Below are 27685 nucleotides of genomic sequence, written 5' to 3' on the forward strand. Positions count from 1 at the left end.
CTGTTCTATAATTTAATTGTGATATTATTTGCAAAAGCACTCCTGACAGTTATTGACTGTTTGATTATCATTCATAATGCCTTGAGGAGCAGAAAGTCCAGGGAACCCTGGACAGAATTGTCAGACTGTCCATTACAAGGTTTTATAAACTGTGCAATTAAGCAGCCAAACTCTTTTTGACCTTCAATATTTTCATATGTACTGCAGTGCTGAACATGTACAATGCCAAATGTGAAATAAAGAGTGTAGCAAATAACCTCCTAATTGTGCCATGTACAGGTGCATCTCAATAAATTAGAATGTCGTGGAAAAGTTCATTTATTTCAGTAATTCAACTCAAATTGTGAAACTCGTGTATTAAATAAATTCAGTGCACACAGACTGAAGTAGTTTAAGTCTTTGGTTCTTTTAATTGTGATGATTTTGGCTCACATTTAACAAAAACCCACCAATTCACTATCTCAAAAAATTAGAATATGGTGACATGCCAATCAGCTAATCAACTCAAAACACCTGCAAAGGTTTCCTGAGCCTTCAAAATGGTCTCTCAGTTTGGTTCACTAGGCTACACAATCATGGGGAAGACTGCTGATCTGACAGTTGTCCAGAAGACAATCATTGACACCCTTCACAAGGAGGGTAAGCCACAAACATTCATTGCCAAAGAAGCTGGCTGTTCACAGAGTGCTGTATCCAAGCATGTTAACAGAAAGTTGAGTGGAAGGAAAATTGTGGAAGAAAAAGATGCACAACCAACCTAGGGAACCGCAGCCTTATGAGGATTGTCAAGCAAAATCGATTCAAGAATTTGGGTGAACTTCACAAGGAATGGACTGAGGCTGGGGTCAAGGCATCAAGAGCCACCACACACAGACGTGTCAAGGAATTTGGCTACAGTTGTCATATTCCTCTTGTTAAGCCACTCCTGAACCACAGACAACGTCAGAGGCGTCTTACCTGGGCTAAGGAGAAGAAGAACTGGACTGTTGCCCAGTGTTCCAAAGTCCTCTTTTCAGATGAGAACAAGTTTTGTATTTCATTTGGAAACCGAGGTCCTAGAGTCTGGAGGAAGGGTGGAGAAGCTCATAGCCCAAGTTGCTTGAAGTCCAGTGTTAAGTTTCCACAGTCTGTGATGATTTGGGGTGCAATGTCATCTGCTGGTGTTGGTCGATTGTGTTTTTTGCAAACCAAAGTCACTGCACCCATTTACCAAGAAATTTTGGAGCACTTCATGCTTCCTTCTGCTGACCAGCTTTTTAAAGATGCTGATTTCATTTTCCAGCAGGATTTGGCACCTGCCCACACTGCCAAAAGCACCAAAAGTTGGTTAAATGACCATGGTGTTGGTGTGCTTGACTGGCCAGCAAACTCACCAGAACTGAACCCCATAGAGAATCTATGGGGTATTGTCAAGAGGAAAATGAGAAACGAGAGACCAAAAAATGCAGATGAGCTGAAGGCCACTGTCAAAGAAACCTGGGCTTCCATACCACCTCAGCAGTGCCACAAACTGATCACCTCCATGCCACGCCGAATTGAGGCAGTAATTAAAGCAAAAGAAGCCCCTACCAAGTATTGAGTACATATACAGTACATGAACATACTTTCCAGAAGGCCAACAATTCACTAAAAATGTTTTTTTTTTTTATTGGTCTTGTGATGTATTCTAATTTTTTGAGATAGTGAATTGGTGGGTTTTTGTTAAATGTGAGCCAAAATCATCACAATTAAAAGAACCAAAGACTTAAACTACTTCAGTCTGTGTGCATTGAATTTATTTAATACACGAGTTTCACAATTTGAGTTGAATTACTGAAATAAATGAACTTTTCCACGACATTCTAATTTATTGAGATGCACCTGTATATGCCAAAGAAGCATAAAATATGCAGTGCTGTTTCAAATGTAATTTCTTCATAACAAATGTAATATGAAAATGATAAATGTTGGAATCTACATCCAAAATCTAATCTTAAATGTAAATATTACATGTAAATACATTTAAGTAATGGGCAAATTAGTGGCACACTTGTCAACCAATGCAAAAAGACACTGAATCTGTTTAAACAGTTGGCATCAAGAGCACAAGTATTGTGAATCTAATATAATCTAATATTTACATTTAACTATTACTTTTGATTGGATTTATATTTTAACTAGATTTTTATTCAAAATGTAAATTTGTATTTATTATTTACTCCCAAAATGGATTAAAAATGTGACTTTTGGAAATGGCACATTTGTGTGACCAGGCGAAAATTGACACCCCAACTGAATTATGAATCCGCTCTTTGTAGACAGCATTGTGCTATTGCGCTTCAAAAGTGGGAACCTACAGCTCAACCTTTTCCTAACTGCAGCAAATTCAGAGAAAATACACCAAAGGGCTGTAAATCCAAGCTAGCAGAACAGAAGTTACAAGCTCAGCCAACAGCTCAGCTTATAAATACAGTAGCAGATGCTGTCTGACTCAGAGATGTAATGCTGCTGTGGTCTGACAATGGAGAAGACCCTAAATTTATGGAACATTGCTTATGAAATATCAGGATGTTGGGAAATGTTCCGTTCGCCATGGCTGTTACACTCTTCACTTACACTGTTACACTCCACTGAGTTTTAATGAGGGATTGAGATCTGTATAAGCACAGGGAGTTTAAACTCAGTCAGTGTTGCTGTGAGGTCAAGCAAAGCTGTGCTACATTTATTCACCCTCTACTAGAAAATGCTGCTGACATCAGCAACCACCTTTCATCTTTTTTGCATTTCCCACTAGGAGGGTTTAGGTAAGCAAAGCATTGAGTCATGTCATTTGGACTGTCGTGGCTGAAAATAAGCAATTTTTGCTCTACCTGAATTGAATTTTCAGTCACACAAATCTGATTTGATTTCCATTTCAAATTCACTCATTTACAATTCACTACATCTTGAATGTCTCACAAAAAAAATTTTTTTTTAATTGTATTTGCTCCAAATACTCTATATAGATAAATAAATGCACTATAAATAACTTCATATGTTACATACACTGTTTCAAATGACAAAAAAAAAAAAAAAAAAAAATTTACTTTCTGGAAAAATAAACATAACTGATCAGACAGTTTAGACTGAAGCTTTCCAAAATTTAAGATTATAATCAGATTTTAAACCTCATTTTGATGTGGTTTGGATTGGCTTTATAAACAATGGATAGTATGCAATAATTTTTTTCAGACTACAAAAAAATGAAACATTTGAATTGGAACATGCCAAAAAAAATCTAGATTTTTGCTGCCTGTCTGAAGATTTGGGGCCCATTCAGACTTAATGCATTATTGCATTTAAAAAAAAAAAAAAAAAAAAATCTAGACAGTGCAATGATTATAACAGAATGCAGGTGTCTCGAGATTTGTCAAAGTTCTTTTTTATTTGACACAGGATCGAAGAACTGTGGCGCTCATGTGCAAGACACTTTAAAAAAAAAACAAAAAAACAGAAAGAAGCAGCGCAAAGACATCTGTCTAGCTAATTGTAACGTGAGGAAGGAGGTCACGGGAAGCTGGATCTAGGTGTGGCAAACTTGAACCATAAATAAAGTACAAATTAATGGGATAAACACAGGAACAAAGAAAACAACCATGAGGAGAAAACGCAGGAAACCTCAACAACTGGAACTGGCCAGTAAACAGACAGTCAAAACACACATCTACAACGCCTTACCAAGAACAAGCAGACAACAGGGCATATATATATATATATATACACAGACTAATGTGTGAATGGAACACAGGTGAGAACAATAGGGAACAGCTTGAAGTGATCAGAGCTGTGGATTATGGGTAGTGTAGTCCAGGGGGAACAGATGACAGGGCAAAACACAGGGCAGACAACAGTGAATCATGACACTAATGTTTATGTAATATATATACACACACACACACACACTACCAGTCAAAAGTTTTGAAACACACTCATTTATTATAAATTTTTTTTACATTTAAAATAATAGTAAAGTCATCAAAACTATGGAATAACAAATTAAAACTGTGTTATACAGGTGCATCTCAATAAATTAGAATGTCGTGGAAAAGTTCATTTATTTCAGTAATTCAACTCAAATTGTGAAACTCGTGTATTAAATAAATTCAGTGCACACAGACTGAAGTAGTTTAAGTCTTTGGTTCTTTTAATTGTGATGATTTTGGCTCACATTTAACAAAACCCCACCAATTCACTATCTCAAAAAAATTAGAATACATCATAAGACCAATAAAAAAAACATTTTTAGTGAATTGTTGGCCTTCTGGAAAGTATGTTCATTTACTGTATATGCACTCAATACTTGGTAGGGGCTCCTTTTGCTTTAATTACTGCCTCAATTCGGTGTGGCATGGAGGTGATCAGTTTGTGGCACTGCCGAGGTGGTATGGAAGCCCAGGTTTCTTTGACAGTGGCCTTCAGCTCATCTGCATTTTTTGGTCTCTTGTTTCTCATTTTCCTCTTGACATAGATTCTCTATGGGGTTCAGTTCTGGTGAGTTTGCTGGCCAGTCAAGCACACCAACACCATGGTCATTTAACCTGCTGGAAAATGAAATCAGCATCTTTAAAAAGCTGGTCAGCAGAAGGAAGCATGAAGTGCTCCAAAATGTCTTGGTAAACGGGTGCAGTGACTTTGGTTTGCAAAAAACACAATGGACCAACACCAGCAGATGACATTGCACCCCAAATCATCACAAACTGTGGAAACTTAACACTGGACTTCAAGCAACTTGGGCTATGAGCTTCTCCACCCTTCCTCCAGACTCTAGGACCTTGGTTTCCAAATGAAATACAAAATCTGAAAAGAGGACTTTGGACCACTGGGCAACAGTCCAGTTCTTCTTCTCCTTAGTCCAGGTAAGACGACTCTGATGTTGTCTGTGGTTCAGGAGTGGCTTAACAAGAGGAATACAACAACTGTAGCCAAATTCCTTGACACGTCTGTGTGTGGTGGCTCTTGATGCCTTGACCCCAGCCTCAGTCCATTCCTTGTGAAGTTCACCCAAATTCTTGAATCGATTTTGCTTGACAATCCTCATAAGGCTGCGGTTCTCTCGGTTGGTTGTGCATCTTTTTCTTCCACACTTTTTCCTTCCACTCAACTTTCTGTTAACATGCTTGGATACAGCACTCTGTGAACAGCCAGCTTCTTTGGCAATGAATGTTTGTGGCTTACCCTCCTTGTGAAGGGTGTCAATGATTGTCTTCTGGACAACTGTCAGATCAGCAGTCTTCCCCATGATTGTGTAGCCTAGTGAACCAAACTGAGAGACTATTTTGAAGGCTCAGGAAACCTTTGCAGGTGTTTTGAGTTGATTAGCTGATTGGCATGTCACCATATTCTAATTTGTTGAGATAGTGAATTGGTGGGTTTTTGTTAAATGTGAGCCAAAATCATCACAATTAAAAGAACCAAAGACTTAAAGTACTTCAGTCTGTGTGCACTGAATTTATTTAATACACGAGTTTCACAATTTGAGTTGAATTACTGAAATAAATGAACTTTTCCACGACATTCTAATTTATTGAGATGCACCTGTATTTTAGCATCTTCAAAGTAGTCACCCTTTGCCTAGAATTTGCAGATATGTACTCTTGACATTTTCTCAACCAACTTCTTGAGGTATCACCCTGGGCTGCTTTTCAAACAGTACTGAAGGAGTTCTCATCTATAAATATATATACACACTACTGATCAAAAGTTTTGAAACACTTGACTGAAATGTTTCTCATGATCTTAAAAATCTTTTGATCTGAAGGCATATGCTTAAATGTTTGAAATTAGTTTTGTAGACAAAAATATAATTGTGCCACAATATTAATTTATTTCATTATTTAAAATATAGCACAGTTTTGATTTATTTTGGATTTTGTTTAGTCACAACATAATCCCCATAGTTCCATTTATGTTATTCCATAGTTTTGATGACTTTACTATTATTTTAAAATGTGAAAAAAAAGAAGAAAAAAAAAACCCAGAAAAAAAAAAAAGTGTTTCAAAACTTTTGACCAGTAGTGTGTATATACAGGTGCATCTCAATAAATTAGAATGTCGTGGAAAAGTTCATTTATTTCAGTAATTCAACTCAAATTGTGAAACTCGTGTATTAAATAAATTCAGTGCACACAGACTGAAGTAGTTTAAGTCTTTGGTTCTTTTAATTGTAATGATTTTGGCTCACATTTAACAAAAACCCACCAATTCACTATCTCAAAAAATTAGAATATGGTGACATGCCAATCAGCTAATCAACTCAAAACACCTGCAAAGGTTACCTGAGCCTTCAAAATGGTCTCTCAGTTTGGTTCACTAGGCTACACAATCATGGGGACGACTGCTGATCTGACAGTTGTCCAGAAGACAATCATTGACACCCTTCACAAGGAGGGTAAGCCAAAAACATTCATTGCCAAAGAAGCTGGCTGTTCACAGAGTGCTGTATCCAAGCATGTTAACAGAAAGTTGAGTGGAAGGAAAAAGTGTGGAAGAAAAAGATGCACAACCAACTGAGAGAACCGCAGCCTTATGAGGATTGTCAAGAAAAATTGATTCAAGAATTTGGGTGAACTTCACAAGGAATGGACTGAGGCTGGGGTCAAGGCATCAAGAGCCACCACACACAGACGTGTCAAGGAATTTGGCTACAGTTGTCGTATCCCTCTTGTTAAGCCACTCCTGAACACAGACAACGTCAGAGGCGTCTTACCTGGGCTAAGGAGAAGAAGAACTGGACTGTTGCCCAGTGGTCCAAAGTCCTCTTTTCAGATGAGAGCAAGTTTTGTATTTCATTTGGAAACCAAGGTCCTAGAGTCTGGAGGAAGGGTGGAGAAGCTCATAGCCCAAGTTGCTTGAAGTCCAGCGTTAAGTTTCCACTGTCTGTGATGATTTGGGGTGCAATGTCATCTGCTGGTGTTGGTCCATTGTGTTTTTTGAAAACCAAAGTCACTGCACCTGTTTACCAAGACATTTTGGAGCACTTCATGCTTCCTTCTGCTGACCAGCTTTTTAAAGATGCTGATTTCATTTTCCAGCAGGATTTGGCACCTGCCCACACTGCCAAAAGCACCAAAAGTTGGTTAAATGACCATGGTGTTGGTGTGCTTGACTGGCCAGCAAACTCACCAGACCTGAACTCCATAGAGAATCTATGGGGTATTGTCAAGAGGAAACTGAGAAACAAGAGACCAAAAAATGCAGATGAGCTGAAGGCCACTGTCAAAGAAACCTGGGCTTCCATACCACCTCAGCAGTGCCACAAACTGATCACCTCCATGCCACGCCGAATTGAGGCAGTAATTAAAGCAAAAGGAGCCCCTACCAAGTATTGAGTACATATACAGTCAATGAACATACTTTCCAGAAGGCCAACAATTCACTAAAAATGTTTTTTTTATTGGTCTTATGATGTATTCTAATTTTTTGAGATAGTGAATTGGTGGGTTTTTGTTAAATGTGAGCCAAAATCATCACAATTAAAAGAACCAAAGACTTAAACTACTTCAGTCTGTGTGCATTGAATTTATTTAATACATGGGTTTCACAATTTGAGTTGAATTACTGAAATAAATGAACTTTTCCACGACATTCTAATTTATTGAGATGCACCTGTATATGTATTTCCTTTGAGGGGGACTTGTTTTTGGTCCCTACAGAAGTCTGAGGACAAAGGGATTGGATTTTTGACAGGAAAAGTTTTGTTATTTTTTTCAAGAACAAAACCACTGCTCCTGTGACCTCTACTGTTGTTGTCCAGTAGCTATAATCTGCTTTCTTAATCATAACTATAAACATCAGTAAATACATGCACATATTTATTCTTTATGTGGCCTTCTTTTCTATTTTCTGTTTAAGTTTAGCTGAGGGCAGAGATGTCACAATATGCAGATGTAGGCTGAGGCCATTTAAAGTAGGAAAAGAGAAGGAGGGAGAGAATGAGAGGCAGAAGGCTAGCAGGTTAGTGACATGAGGCCACTGTGCTGATGGCAAGAGCACAATTGTGAAAACAAGAGAGCAAATTATCTCTCACTGGAAATCAGATATATGATGGGAGAAGCAAACGTGTCAGTTATGGGTAGGACAGACAGAGCTGCCAGCAAAAAGAGTCAACATTAGAGACAGAAACGACATTCCACAAGCAGAGGCTGACAGGCAAACTCATTTACAGACATTTTGTGTTGATATTTCAGATTATACAGCAGTTTGTTCTGGTCCTCTGCCCAATCAGATTAAAGCCTTAATCTAATCAGATCTCATCTAATCTAATTAGATATAATTTAGATCCTCAATGATCTGCCAGGCCAGTTTGATTTCACATCCATGACCTTGATTCTCAACTCACAGCATTTATAATTTAACTTTGGGTGAGACTGTTAAAGGAAAGAGTTTAGCAGATTAACCCACTGATTGACATCTCAGCCGTCCTCCATCTGGAAAGCATGTATAAGGTCAGTTTGATCACAGCCAGACTGAGTAGAAACTCATTGTTAATGCTTAGTGCTTCTCTTATTCCTTCATTCTAGATATATTAGTATGTTGTTATGTCACATCGAAGGTCTTGGCTTTGCAATGTTAACAGTCTGGTTAACCTCTGCTGTCTGAATGTTCTTTTTGAGCAGGTCTAATTATTTTGATGGGTTTTCAGGTAAATTAAGATATTCATGAGAGTTTCTTTAAACTGACCATCAAGAAATTGGTTAAGAGTGCCCTAGGGTCAAAACGGCACTGAGTAAAATATCTAGTAATGATTTTTCACTGGAGAGATCAATGCATTTTACCTTTACAAAAAAGGGTAACTTTACAGTTTTCATGTTACAATGTATTTAAGTACATACTAAGTGATTAACAAATTAATGTACCATGGCATTAGGAACTTCAAATAATATCATGGTACTGTGATACTATGATGGTACCTGTCTCAAAATCATGGGGGGTTTAAAGAAACGCTTAAGTTTATGGTGTGAGTACCAAAAAAAAAAAATCCATGTTCAAAACCCTGTCCTTGTCGTCTTCCGATTCACTATGGTAAGTCTACAATAAAGATTTTTATTTAGAGCTGTCGAATGTGGTGCGAAATCGCAGGCATACGTCATTCGTCCTTGCATGTTTACGTTATGTCCGTAAGCTCAGAAAGAAGGTCCGGCTGTGTCATGAGAAGCAGGATTCGAGTGTGACTGCTGTTCAGTCAGTCCAGCTGTGGCTTCAGCAGTCAGAACAACCGTGGAGTGAAATCGCTTAATTTCTTTGACCATTTGGTGCAGTTGTTTACCTACTATAATGCTTGTTTTGTGGTAGGATTGTTGAAGCTTACATTGGTTGTCATGCTTTAATGAATCGAACATTACTCGTGTACTGATCGAAGTATTGCTTTTCTGGTGAAGTTCCTGTTACATGTTTACCAACATTCATGACTTGAGTATTTTATAACTTTGCTGCATTTTTTTAAATTCCCCCAATTTTTTTTTTTTTTTTTTTTGCCTAAGACCTAATGGTCTAAAATGTAAGTATAAGCCAAAGTATTTTTGAAGCAATAAATCTGTGTACAGACACTTGTCATTTTGTCCTTTTTAGCCTGTTTAAAAGGATCTAAAAGCCACTATAGGTACAAGCTTGTTTCCCATGAATGCATGCTCCTCTCCAGCTGTTTATAATGTAGTGATTTCATAGCACAGTAATGTATATTAATTTTTTTAGTGTGTAACCAGCTCTCTGTTGTAACTACAGCAATAGATGTTTAATCATTTCTTAGGTAATGTTATATTGCAAACTTCTGCCTTTTATTTACATGTTCAATAAAGCACCTTTCCCCGCATCCTTGAACCATGAGATTAATTTGCGCAGAGCAGTGCCAAATCACAACTGATGTAAAGTGTTCCTCTGCAAGTAACTTGCAGTTTTATGCTTCAACCGCTAGAGGGCCAAATGTTACACAGTGTAACTTTAACTTAGCTCTGTCTTTAAATTGCTGGCTGCATGAAATCTATTGTCTTGTGTATTGTCAATGTTTTGGCTGGATGAAACATAGCCTATTGTCTTGTATGCATTGTTCCATTTAGCCAACAATTTTGACAATGTCTTTTGTGTATTGTGAAAGTGTTGGCTGAGTGAAACATATTGGCTGGACGTGATCTTGATGCCACGTATCAGTCCTGCGCATGACTGAGCTCCAAAACAATGCATCAAGTTAAAATCCCCACACACATATGTAGCCAATGTGTTGCCTCTACATAGATTAATAAGTGATCAAGTGTCACTGGTATATATGAATTGCTTATACTAAGGGTTAGGGATTTAAACAAAACTAAGTATTACAACACACAGCTTGTTAAAGTGAGGGTGCTGCTACTTTTTAAAGCAACCAGACATCAAATGCTTGCCTGGCAAAAGATAAAACGGGCAAAAAAAAATCCTTAAGACTAACATTGAAGGAAGGAGTAGAGAGACGTGGGATTGGGCTCTTTTGACTATAGCAATGCACTAAAAACACTCAACACCTTAGGTACCACTTGGCCACCCCCAAGCAACCACCCACAACACCCTAGCATCATAACAGTTTTGCACAACTTTCTTTACTGTTGCTTAAGTGTCCTGAACTGATTTTCCTGAAGTGCCCTTACATTACTTTTGTATCAGTTAAGATTACATTAATTCTATGGTGAGTTTTTCCCTATATCCTCATGCTAAAATCGACTGTAAATACACATTTTAAAGCTGATATTTAAAAAAAAAATTCTACTGAACTGGTCTGCAATTTCATGGAGAATAGAGGGAAGCTGCCAGTGTGTTGAGCTGCATCCCTCTTTTATCTAATGCAGCATGGCAGGGCCCGCGGTGGGTTGCCGTCTCTGAGTGCGCTCCTTGCCATAACGTTGGTGTAGCACCATCAGTTTTTTGCACTTGTGGCATTATGGGAGATAGATAGTTGGCAGCATGCTGACCTTTGAATGAGACAGCTACCTGGGTGGCTGCTCTCGATTATGGTCATACAAAAATTCTCCAGAACAACTACCTTTGCCAGCTCCTTGAGTAATTACGTATACTCTTCATTCATAAAACCCTCTTTGACAACCGATTTGCATTTCCTTACGTGCCTTAATTTTTTGAAGATGAATGAAACCGATAACCAGTCAAATCAAGTGTGTATTAGTTTTGTGAAAGCTACTTTAAACTCGTAGCTTGAGCAAAATGATCACACGGGAAGTCGGCATGTTGTTTCCAAGAGTTCCGGTACCCTAGGATCGGCATCATTATGCCATCTCACTTGCTTCACAACTCGCTTTTGGCGCCCCTCCTTGAACAGATGGAAGATTAAGCTCGCGTGTTTCCATTCGCTCAACAACACTTACCGATTTGGCCACTGGGGGCAGTGTTTTGAATTTCGGTAAGTACAGACCGATTTTAGCTAAAGAAAAGTAAGCCTACTGTTTCCGATTTCACTGTGAGATCAATCTGGTTTGCCAAGCTATACATTTAGAGTAATGAAACAACAGTCAAACTCATCTATAACAAAGTAGTTAAGGTATTAGCATTATTAATAATTTACTCCTGAACACTACTGAGTGTGTGTGTGTGTGTGTTGTGTAAAAAAAAAAAAGAAATAGACAGACAGATCTATATAAACTTGGAGAAGGCTGAGAAGTCAGTCAGTACTCTTTTTCCCACTCTGTTCTCTAGTGTACAGTCCCACACATTGTCTCTGTTGGGCACACTTAACCTGCCTGATTCTATATTTAATTCATTCTTATACCTTCTCTGCGAGAGAGTGAGACATTCTTCTACTTATTTTTCTCTAGTGTATGATTAAAAAAAATAGTGTTACATAAGACATGCTTAAATGTTGTGGAGATGCACATGACCAATGTGCTCTGTGGTAAACACAGATGTGACCACAACACAAGAACTGTCCATTTGTCTCAGAGAACAGTGTTATGACTAACACACTTTATATTCCTGAAAAAAGGTTAACATCCTAATAAAACATCTGTTGTAATGTTCTCTGTTTTTGAATATAATCTGCATGCTTTTGTTGTTCATATTATTTATCCTTAAATACATATAAATTTGGCCACTTCAATGACAAAAAGTTGCCAAATTTACCTGAATTCACACAACATGAAAGAGCTTCATATAACAGGAATACTTCTCCCATTCTCTTTTCATTGTTTAGGCAGTTTGATTCAAAATCATTCATGTGCTGTAGTGGATTCTCAGAATGAGGCACAAACCACACTGTAAAAAGTGAAAACATGTTGCTGGTACCTTAAGGAGCTATTTCTTGTATCTTAAAACTGACTTTGTTGTAAAGTTGATTCAGTATTATTAAAGTTGAAGAATAAAATTTCCAGCATTGTTATTTTCTAACAGATTTCCTGAACACTCCCCCTGTTTTTTAGAACATTAAGATGTCACCACATGAAGCACATTTTTAGGTTAACTGACTTTTAACTTCTTCAAATTGACAAGAAATGAATGGCGAGAGACTGGATTCGCACCATCACGTTCACAGCTATTCATCTTTTTCTGTTAATTTTTAAATGTGCATACAATACATACACAGGAGGGCACATATTTAAAAAGACAAACTCAAGCATGACAGAGTGTGCACCTCCACTCTGTAGGCTGTTTCATCATTGTCAGTCATCAGACCTACCACCGTCGTATCATCAGCAAATTTAATGATGGCATTGGAGCTATGTGTTGCCACACAGTCATGTGTGTACAGGGAATACAGGAGTGGGTTGAGAACACAGCCCTGCGGGGCTCCAGTGTTGAGGGTCAGTGATGAGGAGATGTTGCTGCTCATTCTAACCACCTGGCGTCTGCTTGACAGGAAGTCCAGGATCCAGCTGCACAGCGAGCTTATTAAGCCCAGAGCCCGGGGTTTCTCATCTAGCTTGGAGGGCACTATGGTGTTGAATGCTGAGCTATAGTCTACAAACAGCATTCTCACATATATGTTCCTTTTTTCCAGGTGGGAGAGAGCAGTGTGTAGTGTAGAAATTATTCAGAATTTATATAGAATTTATTCACACATATAATGTATTTTCCTGGACAACGAAATACCCGACCGGTAGAGAACGCACAGATGAAGTAGGTTCTTTGCCAGAGAGATGTTGACAAATGTTGTAAAGCCATCTTTCAAAAAGTTGAACAACACACATTTTAATTACATTTTTTTTCCAGTTTCATTTGAATTTTTAGTTAATATAAATAAAAAAGTTCAAAGTTTGAAATCAAGGTGTCTTGCTATGTGTAGGCTTAACCCTAACCCTGCTTAACAAAAATTACCCCATAGTACCACCTAGCATTCAACCAGCGGTAATACCGGTGTTCGTCGGTTTCCTGTGGAGTTTTTTTTTTTCCTGCGACCAACCAACCAATCAAAACTTGGTCGACCAAGACTCTTCTGATCGACTAACCTTTGGTTGACTATCAGGGGGCAGCCCTAGTGGTGATGTGTGAAAAGTCTGTTATTTATGTCTGTGCATGTCATGGTGTTATCTCAGCATCAATGCCGTTTTGTAGGGCCATTTAATGTTTGCTCACCGAGAGGTTTGGACCAGAGAATTCTGTGCCGAATTCAAATGTTCAGTGACTCGTGCTGTGCTTCTCACTGGTCCTCGCAGCACTTTAATATGAGATGTGAGATTGAGAGCTCGAGACTAGTCTGCAAGACGTGTAAGCTCAGCTGCTTTGTGCTCGGGCTCCTTTGTCCATTGATCCGGGCAGCAAATAGCGCTGTTTCATTCCACTTTTGATGCGTATGCCACTTGATATCGCTTAATAGAAAACGGCAGCACATAAACGGGGAGAGAGAGAGAGAGAGAGAGAGAGAGCGGGAGAGTTGGCCAACTCTGTAGTCCCACCGGCAGGATTAACAGTCAAAAAATGGCTTGTGTTTTTTTTACAAGTCTTTAATTTCAAATCCAAGTCAAGTCTCAAGTCAATTATTTACGAGTCCGAGTCGAGTTGCAAGTCATTTTTTTGCGACTTAAGTCCGAGTCCGAGTCGCAGACTCGAGTTTCCATCTCTGATATTACACCAAACAAAGAAAACTTGCAGTGTGAAGAAACATCCTTTTTTAGATGTATAAAGAAATACTTACCCAAACCTAGGCATGATACTCTCAATCCAGATTTTCCAAGGTTCCTGGACAGAAACAGAGAGAAGAAAGAGAAACAAATATTACATTTCTATTAGAATTGAACACAGGTCTCATTTTGGATCCGGCTGCTTAGATCTAAACAGTTTTTGGTTACCTGAAAATAATGAATCAACTCAGACTGTAGATTTAGACCTGAAACATTATTTTATTTATTTATTTTTTTTTAAGGAAAGGTACGCAACCGCTTCTAGCTATGCAAGCTTGGTTTCATGTGTTTTTACATTCCGAAGTTTGTCAGAACACAATTCATGATGCAACGCAAGTATGCATTGCATTCTCAGCATTCCCGCAACAGTTGCTAAAGCGGGCATTAGCATAAACTTCCTTCTTCAGTATGTCAGTTTTCACTTTCAGTCCAACTACTGCCATGGCAGAACAAATTGCTTACATTAATGCATTTGACAGATGCATTTATCCAAAGCGACACACAGTGCATTCCAAGTATGCATTTTGTCAGTACAGTATGTGTTTCCATTGGAAATCAAACCCATGACTTTGGTGTTGCTCTACCAGTTGGGCTACAGGAACAGAGAGTTTAACGAAAATCTTGCTGAGAAAGTTAGCTAAACTCTCAACATGTTTATAGCTAGTTAACAGCACAGACAGTTGAGAGTAATTCTATTTCAACTCAGAGCCCAAATGAAATGTGAAGTCAATGACATTAAACCTAATTGGTTTTTGTGTCATATCCTTGTAATGTTTGGTCACGATACATCCAAGAACCAGAGGTTTGATGTTGTAGACATATTGTCATGTTTGATTTGAGCTTAGTATGAGTTGCACAATGATTTTATTTGATTTGAGAGTAAATAATGACTTATGTCTGTTCATCATGCAATCTTCCTTTAAAAAGCATGTAAACCGATTGCCTAAAATGCAAAGGCGTAGGACTCGAGTTACATGACTTGAGTCAAGTCGCAAATTTCAGGACTTGCAACTTGCTTGATTAAAGTAAGAAAATTACTTGACTTTTCTTCAGAGCAAATGACTTGAGACTTGACTTTGACTTGAAGTGCAGGACTGAAACTACAAAGAGAACATGACAGTCAACAAATTTTAATCTGTTATAGAACATTTTTTTAAACGAACAAAGGAAAATCTTTGCTTCATTTGATATTTGCAATTCATCATGTTAAAAGAAATGGGTAGCTCAAAAGTCAGTATGCAATATTTTTACGTACACAATAAAAACAAATAGTTTAAGGGGATTTTCTCCCCTTTTCTCCCCAATTTGGCATGCCCAATTCCCAATGCACTCTAAGTCCTCATGGTGGCGTAGTGATTCGCCTCAATCTGGGTGGCGGAGGACGAATCTCAGTTGCCTCCGCGTCTGAGACAGTCAGTCCGCACATCTTATCACATGGCTTGTTGACGCATTACCTTGGAGATCTAGCGCATGTGGAGGCTCACGCTATTCTCTGCGGCATCCACGCACAACTCACCACACGCCCCACCGAGAGCGAGAACCACATTATAGTGACCACGAGGAGGTTAACCCAACATGACTCTACCCACCCTAGCAACCGGGCCAATCGGTTGCATAGAAAGCCTGACTGGAACCACTCAGCATGCCCGACTTGCGACTCCAGGTGTGGTAGTCAGCGTCTTTACTTGCTGAGCTACCCAGGCCCCCAGTGATGCGAGTGTTGAGCTGTTGTGCTCCGTTGCTGTCCAAAAGGAAGTTAAAGGCTGTGTCTCAAAATTGCTAAACTGCCTTACTAGCATGTGTTTGCATAGAAAAACAATGTGGACAGAAGAACAAACACATTCAGTGTGAACAGCAACCCCCTGCTGCGGTTTTGACGCCCAAAAATGCTGTCTACTGTATGTAGGCAGCTCACTAAGTCTTGGGACACAGCCAATGTCTAACGCCAGTCAGAGGAAATCTGTCATGAATATTCCGCTTCAATATCCACCTCCCCAATTCACGCAAAAGTTTTCATACATGAAACAGAGGGTTTTTTTGTGTTAAGATTGCAAAAAAAAATTGTTTAAAGTACATAGTCACGTCATTTCTGTGAATGTAGTGTCTCGTAATGACTTGAATGTTTTTCATTTTCAATAACTTATTATAAACAGTAATTATTTATTTTTTTTAAATAATTATTGTTGCATTAATTAATTCATATGCAAAAATTTACTGTAAGCCATGACGGAACCACCAACACCACTGATCGGTGCCTGCGCAGTTAACGCTGCACAAGCAAAAAAAGCGCCAAACATAACAGACGATCGACCTTCAAAAATAATCTCTTTAGGCTATAAGGACTTCGAATTGGACCGTGTCAATAAAAAAAGATTTGCCAGATGCACAATATGCAATGCAAGGATATTTAGTGTGATTAATAACACGTTTGAAATTAGCTGACATTTGCCTTTTTACTATCTTTTAATGATAGAAAACAATATAAACAGTTTTAATGACACTGTGTTGTTTATTAGCGGCATTTCATTCGAGGATGGTATTTCATACTTTTTTAGCTTTTATGATAATTTCATAAATTTCACAGTGCAAACTGCAAATGTCTTAAGTTATACGAGTTGTAATCGCGTAAGAATTTATGTACCTATACACATTATGTTCAAATACATACAAATTACCATGAGATCAGGCTAAAATGCAATCGTTCATAAACAATATAAGACCACAAGATGGCGAGATTGATTATATTATTTTATTTTCAGATATTAATGTAGCACAGATATGTATATAATTAATATACAAGTATGTAAAGATATGTACAGTTGAAGTTTACATATAAATTAGCCAAATACATTTAAACTCAGTTTTTTAAAATTCCTGACATTTAATCGTAGAAAACATTCCCTATCTTAGGTCAGTTAGGATCATTATTTTAAGAATGTGAAACGTAAGAATAATAGTTGAGAGAATTATTTATTTCAGCTTTTATTTCTTTGTGGGTCAGAAGTTTACATACAATTTGTTAGTATTTGGTAGCATTGTTTTTAAATTGTTTAACATGGGTCAGACATTTTGGGTAGCCTTCCACAAGCTTCTCATAATAAGTTGCTGGAAGTTTGGCCCATTCCTCCAGACAGAACTGGTGCAACTGAGTCAAGTTTGTAGGCCTCCTTGCTCCCACACGCTTTTTCAGTTCTGCCCACACATTTTCTATCAGATTGAGGTCAGGGCTTTGTGATCGCCACTCCAATACCTTGACTTTGTTGTCATTAAGCCATTTTGCCACAACTTTGGAGGTATGGAGGTCATTGTCCATCTGGAAGACCCATTTGTGACCGAGCTTTAACTTCATGGCTGATGTCTTGAAATGTTACTTCAATATATCCACATAATTTTCCTTCCTCATGATGCTATCTATTTTGTGATGTGCACCAGTCCCTGCTGCAGCAAAGCACCCCCACAACATGATGCTGCCACCCCCATGCTTCACAGTTGGGATGGTGTTCTTTGGCTTGCAAGCCTCACCCTTTTTCCTCCAAACATAACGATGGACATTATGGCCAAAAAGTTCAATTTTTGTTTCATCAGACTAGAGGAAATTTCTCCAAAAAGTAAGATCTTTGTCCCCATGTGCACTTGCAAACTGTAATCTGGCTTTTTTTGGCAGTTTTGGAGAATTGGCTTCTTCCTTGCTGAGCAGCCTTTCAGGTAATGTCGATATAGGACTCATTTTACTGTGGATATAGATACTTCTCTACCTGTTTCCTACAGCATCTCCACAAGGTCCTTTGTTGTTGTTCTGGGATTGATTTGCACTTTTTGCACCAAACTACGTTCACCTCTAGGAGACAGAATGCGTCTACTTCCTGAGTGGTATGATGGCTGTGTGGTCCCATGTTGTTTATACATGTGTACTATTATTTGTAGATGAACTTGGTACCTTCAGGCATTTGGAAATTGCTTTCAAGGCTGAAACAGACTTGTGGAGGTCCACAGAGGTCTTGGCTGATTTCTTTTGATGTTCTCATGATGTCAAGCAAAGAGGCACTGAGTTTGAATGTAGGCCATAAAATACATCTACAGGTACACCTCCAATTGACTCCAATTAGCAAATTAGCCTATCAGAAGCTAACTGGCTAATTACCTAAAAGCTTGACATCATTTTCTGTAATTTTCCAAGCTGCTTAAAGGCACAGTTAACTTAGTGAATGTAAACTTCTGACCCACTAGAATTGTGATGTAGTCAATTAAAAGTGAAACAATCTGTCTGTAAACAATTGTTTGAAAAATGACTGTCATGCACAAAGTAGATGTCCTAAACGACTTGCCAAAACTATAGTTTGCTAATATGAAATCTGTGAAGTGGTTAAAAAAATGTATGTAAACTTCTGACTTCAACTGTATATAAGTTCATCTTTTCGGGGGTAAAAATTCATTTTATTTATATCTGTTTGGTACTGTGACTTGACTCGACTTGACACTTAGCAGGACTTGACTTGACTTGCTTGAGATAAGTGACTGACTTGACTTGACTTGCTTGATTTGTCTGCACTGTGACTTGAGACTTGACTAGGACTTGATGGATAAGACTTGAGACTTGCTTGTGACTTCAACATGTGTGACTTGCCCCCACCTCTGCTAAAATGTACTTATTTGGCAGTAAATGTACTGATTTGGCTTAAGTAAAGTGAACTAGGAATAGTCCACTTCACTTGAGCCAAATAACTATATTTACTTGATTTTATTAAGGCAACTGGTTTCCTCACTTTTTTTAAGTAAAGTCAGCTTATTACATTTTACAGTGTACAAAGTGATCGTATGCCTTCAGATTAATAAAAATATGACACTCAAGTTGCATGGATGTTACAATTACTTTTGGGTGTTTTTTTTAAGCTTATAGTGAGCAAATATCAACTGCTATTGTTTGGAAATCAGCAGTCACTGCATTCTTTAAAAAATTTTCTTTTGTGTTCCGCAAAAGAAAGAAAGTCATGGGGTTTGGGAATGACATGAGAGCAAGCAAATAATTACAGAATTTTCATTTTCAATTTTCATCCATAGCCGCAGGAAGTTGCAGCACTCCCTGTTAAGTGCTGTCAAACCGTCGTATTCTGTATACGCCTCCCCCTTCCATCCGTCTGCAGAACCCCCTGTTCAGAATCTGTTCCCGTGGCCTTGTTTTCATCTAATCCTTTCAGTATGTACAACTGGACAGTATGAGTACATTATGTTGTCCAAGCATTTACTTTTGCATTTATATTGTAATTCAAATCCATTTATATCAGATGTCGCTAGTCTATTACAGCACTACAGTAATAACATTTTTGCCTAGTACTGTAGTGTGACAAATCCTGAACAGTTTTAAAACTCAAACACGGTTCTGTGACTCCATAGCACGACTGTAACAACAGCTGAGTGAGCACAATGAACAAGAAGATTAGAAATGCATTGTTTTTAATGAGTTTTATTGATATGTAGTGGGTTGGGATTAGCAACAAACTTGTGCAGCGAACACAAAGTGCTGACGGAGAGAAAAAATTAGGATGAAAGCGAGCAAGAGGGAAAATGCAAGCAAATGCATTCTGCATTCTGTGGTACTATCAATATGAATTTATTTCCCTGCATCAAGGCCAGAGAATGAAAGTGCAGAATAATAACTGAGACAATAAAATGGCATCTATGACAGATAACACACACTGCTAATGCACAACTGTTTCTAGCACCCTTGAATTTACACAGCATGTTTTTTAATTTAGAGCCTGTCTTTACCATTAGTCTCAAAGGATTCATCTATCACTTTATGACACATTAAGCTGAAGAGCGTGACCAAGGAAATAGCACAATCCCCTTTCATAACCCATACTGTTGTCAAAAGGAGAGACAATGACATGGCTAACAGTCTCATGAGTTAGATTCTCAGAAGCAAGGATTTCACCTCACAGAAGAGACAAAACTGAGAGTGTAAGCAAACTTGTGTCAGTAATATGACAGCACTTATAAAAAAACACATATAAAAGTATAAAAAATATATACCTTTTATTAATCAACTGAATTGACTTTTTTGTTAAATGGGTTGACTCAATGAGTTCAATGAGTTGACTTAACTTGACCTTCTGTAACACCCACATCCAGACAATAAACACTCTCATTTTAGAAATAACGTCCTGGTTACTTTCGTAACCTCCGTTCCCTTATGGAGGGAACGAGACGTGTCGATGTAGTGACATTAGGGGTCACTCTTGGGAGCCCTGAACACCTCTGATCTTTGAGAAAAGGCCAATGGGAATTGGCGAGTGGAATTTGCATGCCACTCCCCCGGACGTACGGGTATAAAAGGAGCTGGCCTGCAACCACTCATTCAAGTTTTGTGCTGAGGAGCCGAGACAAGGTCCCGGCCATTTCAGCGGGTAGTTCAGTGTTGTGGCAAGAGGGACACAATGTCTCGTTCCCTCCATTAGGGAACGGAGGTTACGAAAGTAACCAGGATGTTCCCTATCTGTCACTTACTTGATGTTGTGTCGATGTAGTGACACTAGGGGTCCCTATACAAAATGCCACAACAACTGAACTGTGTTATGTGGACTGGCGGTGCGAGATGGGCAGACCGCTGTGTGCCTCGTAACCAGCGCACCAGGCCATCACGTAACCTTCCCCAACACTCCTACGAGCGTCAAACGGCCCCCCTTACCTGGGGATAAGTCGACTGCCCAAAAAAATGGGGACGGGCTAGCCCAGCCGTGGCCTCTTCTCCTCTTTTTTTTTTTCTCCCCAAAAAGAGTGGAAATCGTTAACCAACTGGGGGCCATAAGTGTCCACGTCGGGTGGGTGTCACTCCCAAGGGGATGACACTCACTCCCAAGGGGAAGACACCGCAGAGACCACACCCCACCCGGGGGGGGGGGGTATTTGAGTGGAAATACATCGCATGTTCTTACCGAGTTTTGTCAGAAGTGTGTCATGTGGAAAAGTCCCGTGGTAGGTCCTACCTGAGGGGGGAGGAGCTCTACAAACACGATGACCAGGGGCAGAGGCCTCTGCCCAAGGAAGATGCAGTTTACCAAGAGGGAAACAATTTTGTGGAAGATACATCACACGGGGTTACCTACGGGGAACCAGCGCATGTGGAGCACCTATCCCAGTACAGGGCCTAGTTCGCACCCGTACTGGGCCGGCAGGGAGTTTCTCCGCAAACCTGCCTGCCACAGGGCTAAGGAGGAATGTCATTCAGGGTCCACAACTTTGTGAACACGACTGGGAGTCAAAGCGCACGTCTTCACCTCGGGGAGGGGAAAAGCGCTATACGCAAGTGGTACACCCAGCCAGCTGTTCCGGAACTTACCTGCTCATACCTGACAACACACGGGATGAGACCGGCTCAACCCAGAGATTGTAAAACCTCGCAAAGGTGTTCGGTGTTGCCCAGCCTGCTGCTCTGCAGATGTCTGCTAAAGAGGCACCATTGTTCAGGGCCCAGGAGGCCGCCACACTCCTGGTAGAGTGGGCTCGCAGCCCCAAGGGAGGCGGCACGTCCTGGACATGACATGCCATCGCGATGGCATCAATGACCCAGTGGGTGATCCTCTGTTTGGAGATGGCGCTCCCTTTCCGCTGACCACCAAAGTAGACAAAGAACTGCTCAGAGCATCTAAAGCTCTGCATGCGATCTAAATAGATGTGCAAACCACGCACCGGACACAGCATGCCAAGGCTGGGTCTGCCTCCTCCTGGGGCAGTGCTTGCAGGTTCACCACCTGATCCCTAAACGGGGTCGTGGGAACCTTGGGCACATAGCCCTGTCGGGGTCTCAGGATCACGTGAGAGTAGCCTGGACCGAACTCCAGGCACGTTTCGCTGACAGAGAATGCCTGCAGGTCCCCTACCCTCTTGATGGAGGTGAGCGCCACCAGAAGGGCAGTCTTCAAAGAGAGTGCCTTTAGCTCAACTGACTCAAGGGGCTCGAATGGTGCTCCCCGTAGGCCCCGAAGGACCACAGAGAGGTCCCATGAGGGAATGAGGGGATTTAACCTCCTAGCGCCTCTCAGGAACCTCATGATCAAGTCGTGCTTCCCTAAATACTTACCGTCTACTGCATCGTGATGTGCCGATATAGCGGCGACATACACCTTCAAGGTGGAGGGGGACAGCCGCCCCTCCAGCCTCTCCTGCAGGAAGGAAAGCACTGATCCAACTGCGCATCTCTGGGGGTCTTCACGCTGGGAAGAACACCACTTTGCGAACAGATGCCACTTCAAGGCATATAGGCGTCTCATAGAGGAGGCCCTAGCCTGGGTGATCGTGTCTACCACTGCAAGTCTTCCGTGTCACATCCAGGGGCCAGTCGTGGAGGTTCCAGAGGTCTGGTCGTGGGTGTAAGATGGTGCCTGTCCCTGAGAAAGAAGGTCCTACCTCAGGGGAATTCGCCGGGGGGGGGGGGCTGTCATGAGGAGCATGAGGTCGGAGAACCAGGTCTGGGAGGGCCAGTAGGGTGATACTAGGATGACCTGCTCCTCGTCCTCCCTGACCTTGCACAGAGTCTGTGCGAGTAGGCTCACTGGGGAGGAACACATACTTGCATGGTCCCGGGGGCCAGCTCTGTGCCAGCGCATCTGTACCGAGGGGGGCCTCGGTCAGGGTGTACCAAAGCGGGCAGTGGGAGGATTCCCGGGAAGCGAACAGGTCTACCTGCGCTTGACCGAATCGACTCCAAATCAGCTGGACCACCTGGGGGTGGAGTCTCCATTCTCCTCTGAGCGCAATACGTCATGACAGCGTGTCCACCGCGGTGTTGAGGTCGCCCGGGATATGAGTGGCTCGCAACGACTTGAGACACTGCTGATTTCAGGAGGAGACAGCGGGCGAGTTGCTACATGAAATGGGAGCATAGGCCGCCTTGGCGGTTGATGTACGCTACCGTCGCCGTGTTGTCTGTCCAGACCAACACGTGCTTGCCCTGGATCAAAGGCCTGAGTCTCCGTAGGGTGAGCAGCACCGCCAGCAACTCAAGGCAGTTGATGTGCCAACGCAGTTGCGGGCCGGTTCAACAGCTGGCGACTGCATGCCTGTTGCATATGGCACCCAACCTGTCTTGGAGGCGTCCGTTGTGATGACGATACGCCTGGAGACCTGCTCTAGGGAAATTCCAGCCCGTAGAAATGCCAGGTCTGACCAAGGGTTGCAGAGGCAGTGACAGATCAGCGTAATGACCATGCGATGTGTCCAGAAGTGCCATGCCCATCTCGGGACTCGAGTCTGAAGCCAGTGCTGAAGCGGTCTCATATGCATCAACCCGAGTGGTGTAGCCACCGCTGAGGATGCCATATGCCCCAGGAGCCTCTGAAAAAAATTCAGTGGGACCGCGGTTTTCCGTCTGAACGCCTTCAGACAGTTCAGCACCGACTGTGCATGCTCGCTTGTGAGGCGCGCCGTCATCAAGACTGAGTTCAACTCCAAACTGAGAAAAGAGATGCTCTGAACCGGGGAGAGCTTGCTCTATTCCCAGTTGATCCAAAGCCCCAGCCGGCTGAGGTGCCTGAGCGCACATAACAAATCCCGAGAGTGAGCTAGGATTAGCCAGTCGTTGAGATAGTTGAGGATACAGATGCCCACTTCCCTTAGCGGGGCAAGGGCTGCCTCTGCGACTTACGTGAAGATGCGAGTGGACAAGGACAGGCCGAAGGGGAGGACTTTGTACTGGTACGCCCGGCCCTCGAAGGCAAACCGCAGGAAGGGTCTGTGTTAAGGCAAAACCGAGACGTGAAAGTACACGTTCTTCAGGTCTACCGCCGCGAACCAATCTTGATGCCGGCCGTGTTTTTGATGTGTTTTTGCATCAGCATCTTGAACGGGAGTCTGTGCAAAGCCCGGTTTAGTACTTGCAGGTCCAAGATTGGCCGCAACCCACCTCCTATCTTTGGTACGATGAAATAGGGGCTGTAAAACCCCTTCTTCATCTCGGCTGGAGGGACAGGCTCTATCGCACCCTTCCGTAGAAGGGTAGCGATCTCCGCACACAAGGCAGTGGTGTTCAATGGCAGACGCCGCTGAACCTGGGCGGGCGCCTGGCGAACTGAATCGCTAGCCGAGTCGGACGTCCGGGTCAGCCATCGCGATGGGTTGGAAAGCGCATGCCATGCGTCCAAACTCCGGGCGAGGGAGACCAAGGGGACAATCGCGTCGGACGTACTGGCAGGTGAAAATTTGGGTACTGAAGCCCCTTGGGCATGCGGCGAAATCAAAGAGAAAGGAAACAAAAGATTCTCCTCCCGGCCCTCCACCGGGGGATGGAGTGGTCTGTACACCAGCTCCAGAGCAGCGGGTCTTCTCGTCCCTGGGTCACCCATCTCAGGGGCGCTTCGAAGCCTTTCTCGGGTTCTTGGCGGCCGGTCGTGAGACGGGTGGCGTCTGCTTCCTACGGGCGGCTCCACACTGGGGAACAGCCGGTGCTGTTGCAGCAGGAGGACGCCCTTGGCGACGAGCAGACGGGGTGCAAGGTCTTGAACCGTGCTGGGGCAGGATCTGTCTGCTGTTTCACCTCCGAGAACTGCTGGGCAAAGTCCTCGACGGTGTTGCCGAATAGGCCCACCTGGGAGATGGGGGCGTCAAGGAACCGTGCCTTGTCAGCCTCCCTCATCTCGACCTAGGTGTACATCGTCTGCCCGAGAGACCGCGCCGTGACCTTCGTCACCCGGAGAGTGAGGTCGGTCGCCGAGCGCAGCTCCTGAATCAACCCCGGGTCAGAACTACCCTCATGCAGTTCTTTTAGCACCTTGGCTTGGTGTACCTGCAGGAGAGCCATGGCGTGCAGGGCGGAGGCGGCCGGTCCAGCGGCACCGTAGGCCCCAGTTGCCAGAGACGACTTAAACCTACAGGTCCTGGACAGGAGCTTCGGGCAGCCCCACCAGGTGGCAGCGCTCTGCGGGCATAGAAGCACCGCAACCGCTTTATCCACCTGGAGAATCGCCGAATACCCCCTGGCAGCCCCACCATCGAGGGTAGTGAGAGCGGGGGAGCTGAAAGACCGGGATCAGACAGTAAAAGGTGCCCACCGCAACATCATCAGCTCCTCATGCACCTCCGAGAAGAAAGGGGCGTGGCCGTGATTGGCACTCTGGGCCCAGGAACCAATCATCGAGCCGCGAGGGTTCGGAGGAGAGTGGAGGATTCCACTCTAGCCCGACGCTCGTTGCCACCTGGGCAAGCATGGCCGTCAGCTCGGTGTCGGCTTGCGACTCAGCATCAACCTGGACAAGCCCACTCTCCGATGCTGCGATCGACAACTCATCCTCTTCGTGAGCCGGCGGTCTCATCCCAGAACCCGACTGGGGCAGACGAGCGTGCTGGGGGATGGGAGGTCTATGGGGGTTTCCCGACGGAGGTAGTCTCATTGAAGTCCCCAAATCGCCCCTAGTGCTAACCGACGTGGCCTCATACCCATAGGTAGAAGGACCGAGGCGGGGAGCCACTGGGGTGGCTTCCCTTCTTACAAAAGAAAGCCGCGACCGCAACGTTGCCATAGTCATGTTCTCGCAATGAGGACATGACCCATCCACGAATGATGTCTTCGCGTGGGCAGCGCCCAGACACGTAAGACAATGATCGTGGCCGTCAGAAGCAGAGAGGTAATGACCGCAACCAGGAATTATACACAAACGGAAAGGCATCTTTAAAAAGACACTCCCGTAAGTGCCACTCTTTTAGAAGGAGAAAATATACTCTTTCAGCAGGAAGAATATACTCTTTCAGTCTGCCGAAGCGCCCAGGGATGTTCTCTGCACTGCACCGGTGCAGAGGGGGAGAAGCCGCTGAAATGCGCCGTAAATCCAGCAGATGAGGTGAATGAACTCGGCGGAAGAATTCAGCTCAATGAATAGAACTGCTCGGCTCCGAAGAGAAAATCTGAATGAGTGGTTGCAGGCCAGCTCCTTTTATACCCGTATGTCCGGGGGAGTGGCATGCAAATTCCACTCGCCAATTCCCATTGGCCTTTTCTCAAAGATCAGAGGTGTTCGGGGCTCCCAAGAGTGACCCCTAGTGTCACTACATCAACACAACTTCGAGTGAGTGACAGATAGGGAACTACAGAGATTCCAACCCCCTCCGAATCCGTACATGAAATAGCAGATATCCTATGTTAATAACTGTATCTAAAACATTGTTTAGAAAACTAATCCCTTCTGCTTTTGATTGCACGTACGCTTCTGCTAGTCTATGAACCTCTGGATGAACATGCAGGAGTTTGAGTCCACATCTGTATTTGAACATTGTAAATGACGGAACAGCAGGAGAAAGCTATCTATTTATCATTTACTGCAGACAGCGAGACAACAAGAAATAATTGCTGGCTTCCAGTCAGATCAAGTAGGAAAGATGTTTAAGATTAAATTAAAAGAACTGCAGTCTCATGGGAGACATGTTCATGTGCCCTTCACTGTCCCCGCACTCTCTCACCCCTTGATTTCCTGTCTCTCTCTGACCACAATAGGGTGCATTTACACAGGCTGTTAAAAGCTGCTGTTTAAACGTGGTATAAAAGCATTTACACAGATATTAGAATTGCAGAAGTAATGTTATGAAATACATTTTTGAAATATGAAATAACGATTATAGAAATAATGTATGAAATTTTATAAATGAAATATTAAATGGCAAATTATGAAAAATCTGCCCTTAAATGGTTATTTCATGATTTGGTTTGATGTACAAAATGATGTTCACGATTCAATATAATCTTGTTTCGATATAACAATACTTAAATGACAAAGTATGACAAAAAATGTGATTTATTTTTTAGAGAAATGCTTGAGCAAAATGCACATTATACTTTCTCATCAGAATATTGTACTCTAATATACAATATAAATGCTCAACATTCAAATAATAAGACTTTCTCATATACTTTTCACTATAAGAAAAGATCACAAACAAATGAACCTTAAACAAGAAAGTAGTTGGCTACATTAAGGCTGATCAGGTGCAGGACAAGCAATATAAAAAATATGACTGGCTGCAATCATATTTACATACAGTATATACAGTATAATATATATATATACAGTATAATTAATATATATATATATATATACAGTTGTGCTCAAAAGTTTGCATACCCTTGGAGAATTGGTAATATATGTACCATTTTTCAAGAAAACATGAGTGAGCAGGCAAAACACATTTCTTTTATTTCTTATGGGATTCATATTCAACTGTAGGTTATAACAGAATGGCACAATCATAAAACAAAACATGGTGACAAAGAAAAAAATGAAATTACCCCTGTTCAAAAGTCTGCATACCCTTAGTTCTTTATACTGTGCATTGCCCCCTTTAGCATCAATGACAGCTTGCAGTCTTTTGTAATAGTTGTCTATGAGGCCCCAAATTCTTGCAGGTGTTATAGCTGCCCATTCATCTTGGCAAAATGCCTCCAGGTCATGCAAAGTCTTTGGTCGTCTTGCATGAACCACATGTTTGAGATCTCCCCAGAGTGGCTCGATGATATTAAGGTCAGGAGACTGTGATGGCCACTCCAGAACCTTCACCTTTTTCTGCTGTAACCACTGGAGGGTCAACTTGGCCTTTTCCTT

The 27685-nt window shown here is 42.0% G+C and overlaps 1 protein-coding gene across 3 annotated transcripts in view; it reads right to left on the reverse strand.

Moving 5' to 3' along the window:
* Positions 1–27685, reverse strand: part of LOC127416656 (voltage-gated potassium channel subunit beta-1-like) — a 152899-nt gene that overhangs the window by 29355 nt on the left and 95859 nt on the right. For all 3 annotated transcript variants that reach the window (XM_051656103.1, XM_051656100.1, XM_051656102.1), the window contains one exon: positions 14120–14163. In XM_051656103.1, coding sequence (XP_051512063.1) covers positions 14120–14163 — 44 coding nt within the window. The remainder of the gene's footprint in view (positions 1–14119; positions 14164–27685) is intronic.

This window comes from Myxocyprinus asiaticus, chromosome 26 (genome assembly GCF_019703515.2).
Source record: "Myxocyprinus asiaticus isolate MX2 ecotype Aquarium Trade chromosome 26, UBuf_Myxa_2, whole genome shotgun sequence".
NCBI classification, from domain to species: domain Eukaryota; kingdom Metazoa; phylum Chordata; class Actinopteri; order Cypriniformes; family Catostomidae; genus Myxocyprinus; species Myxocyprinus asiaticus.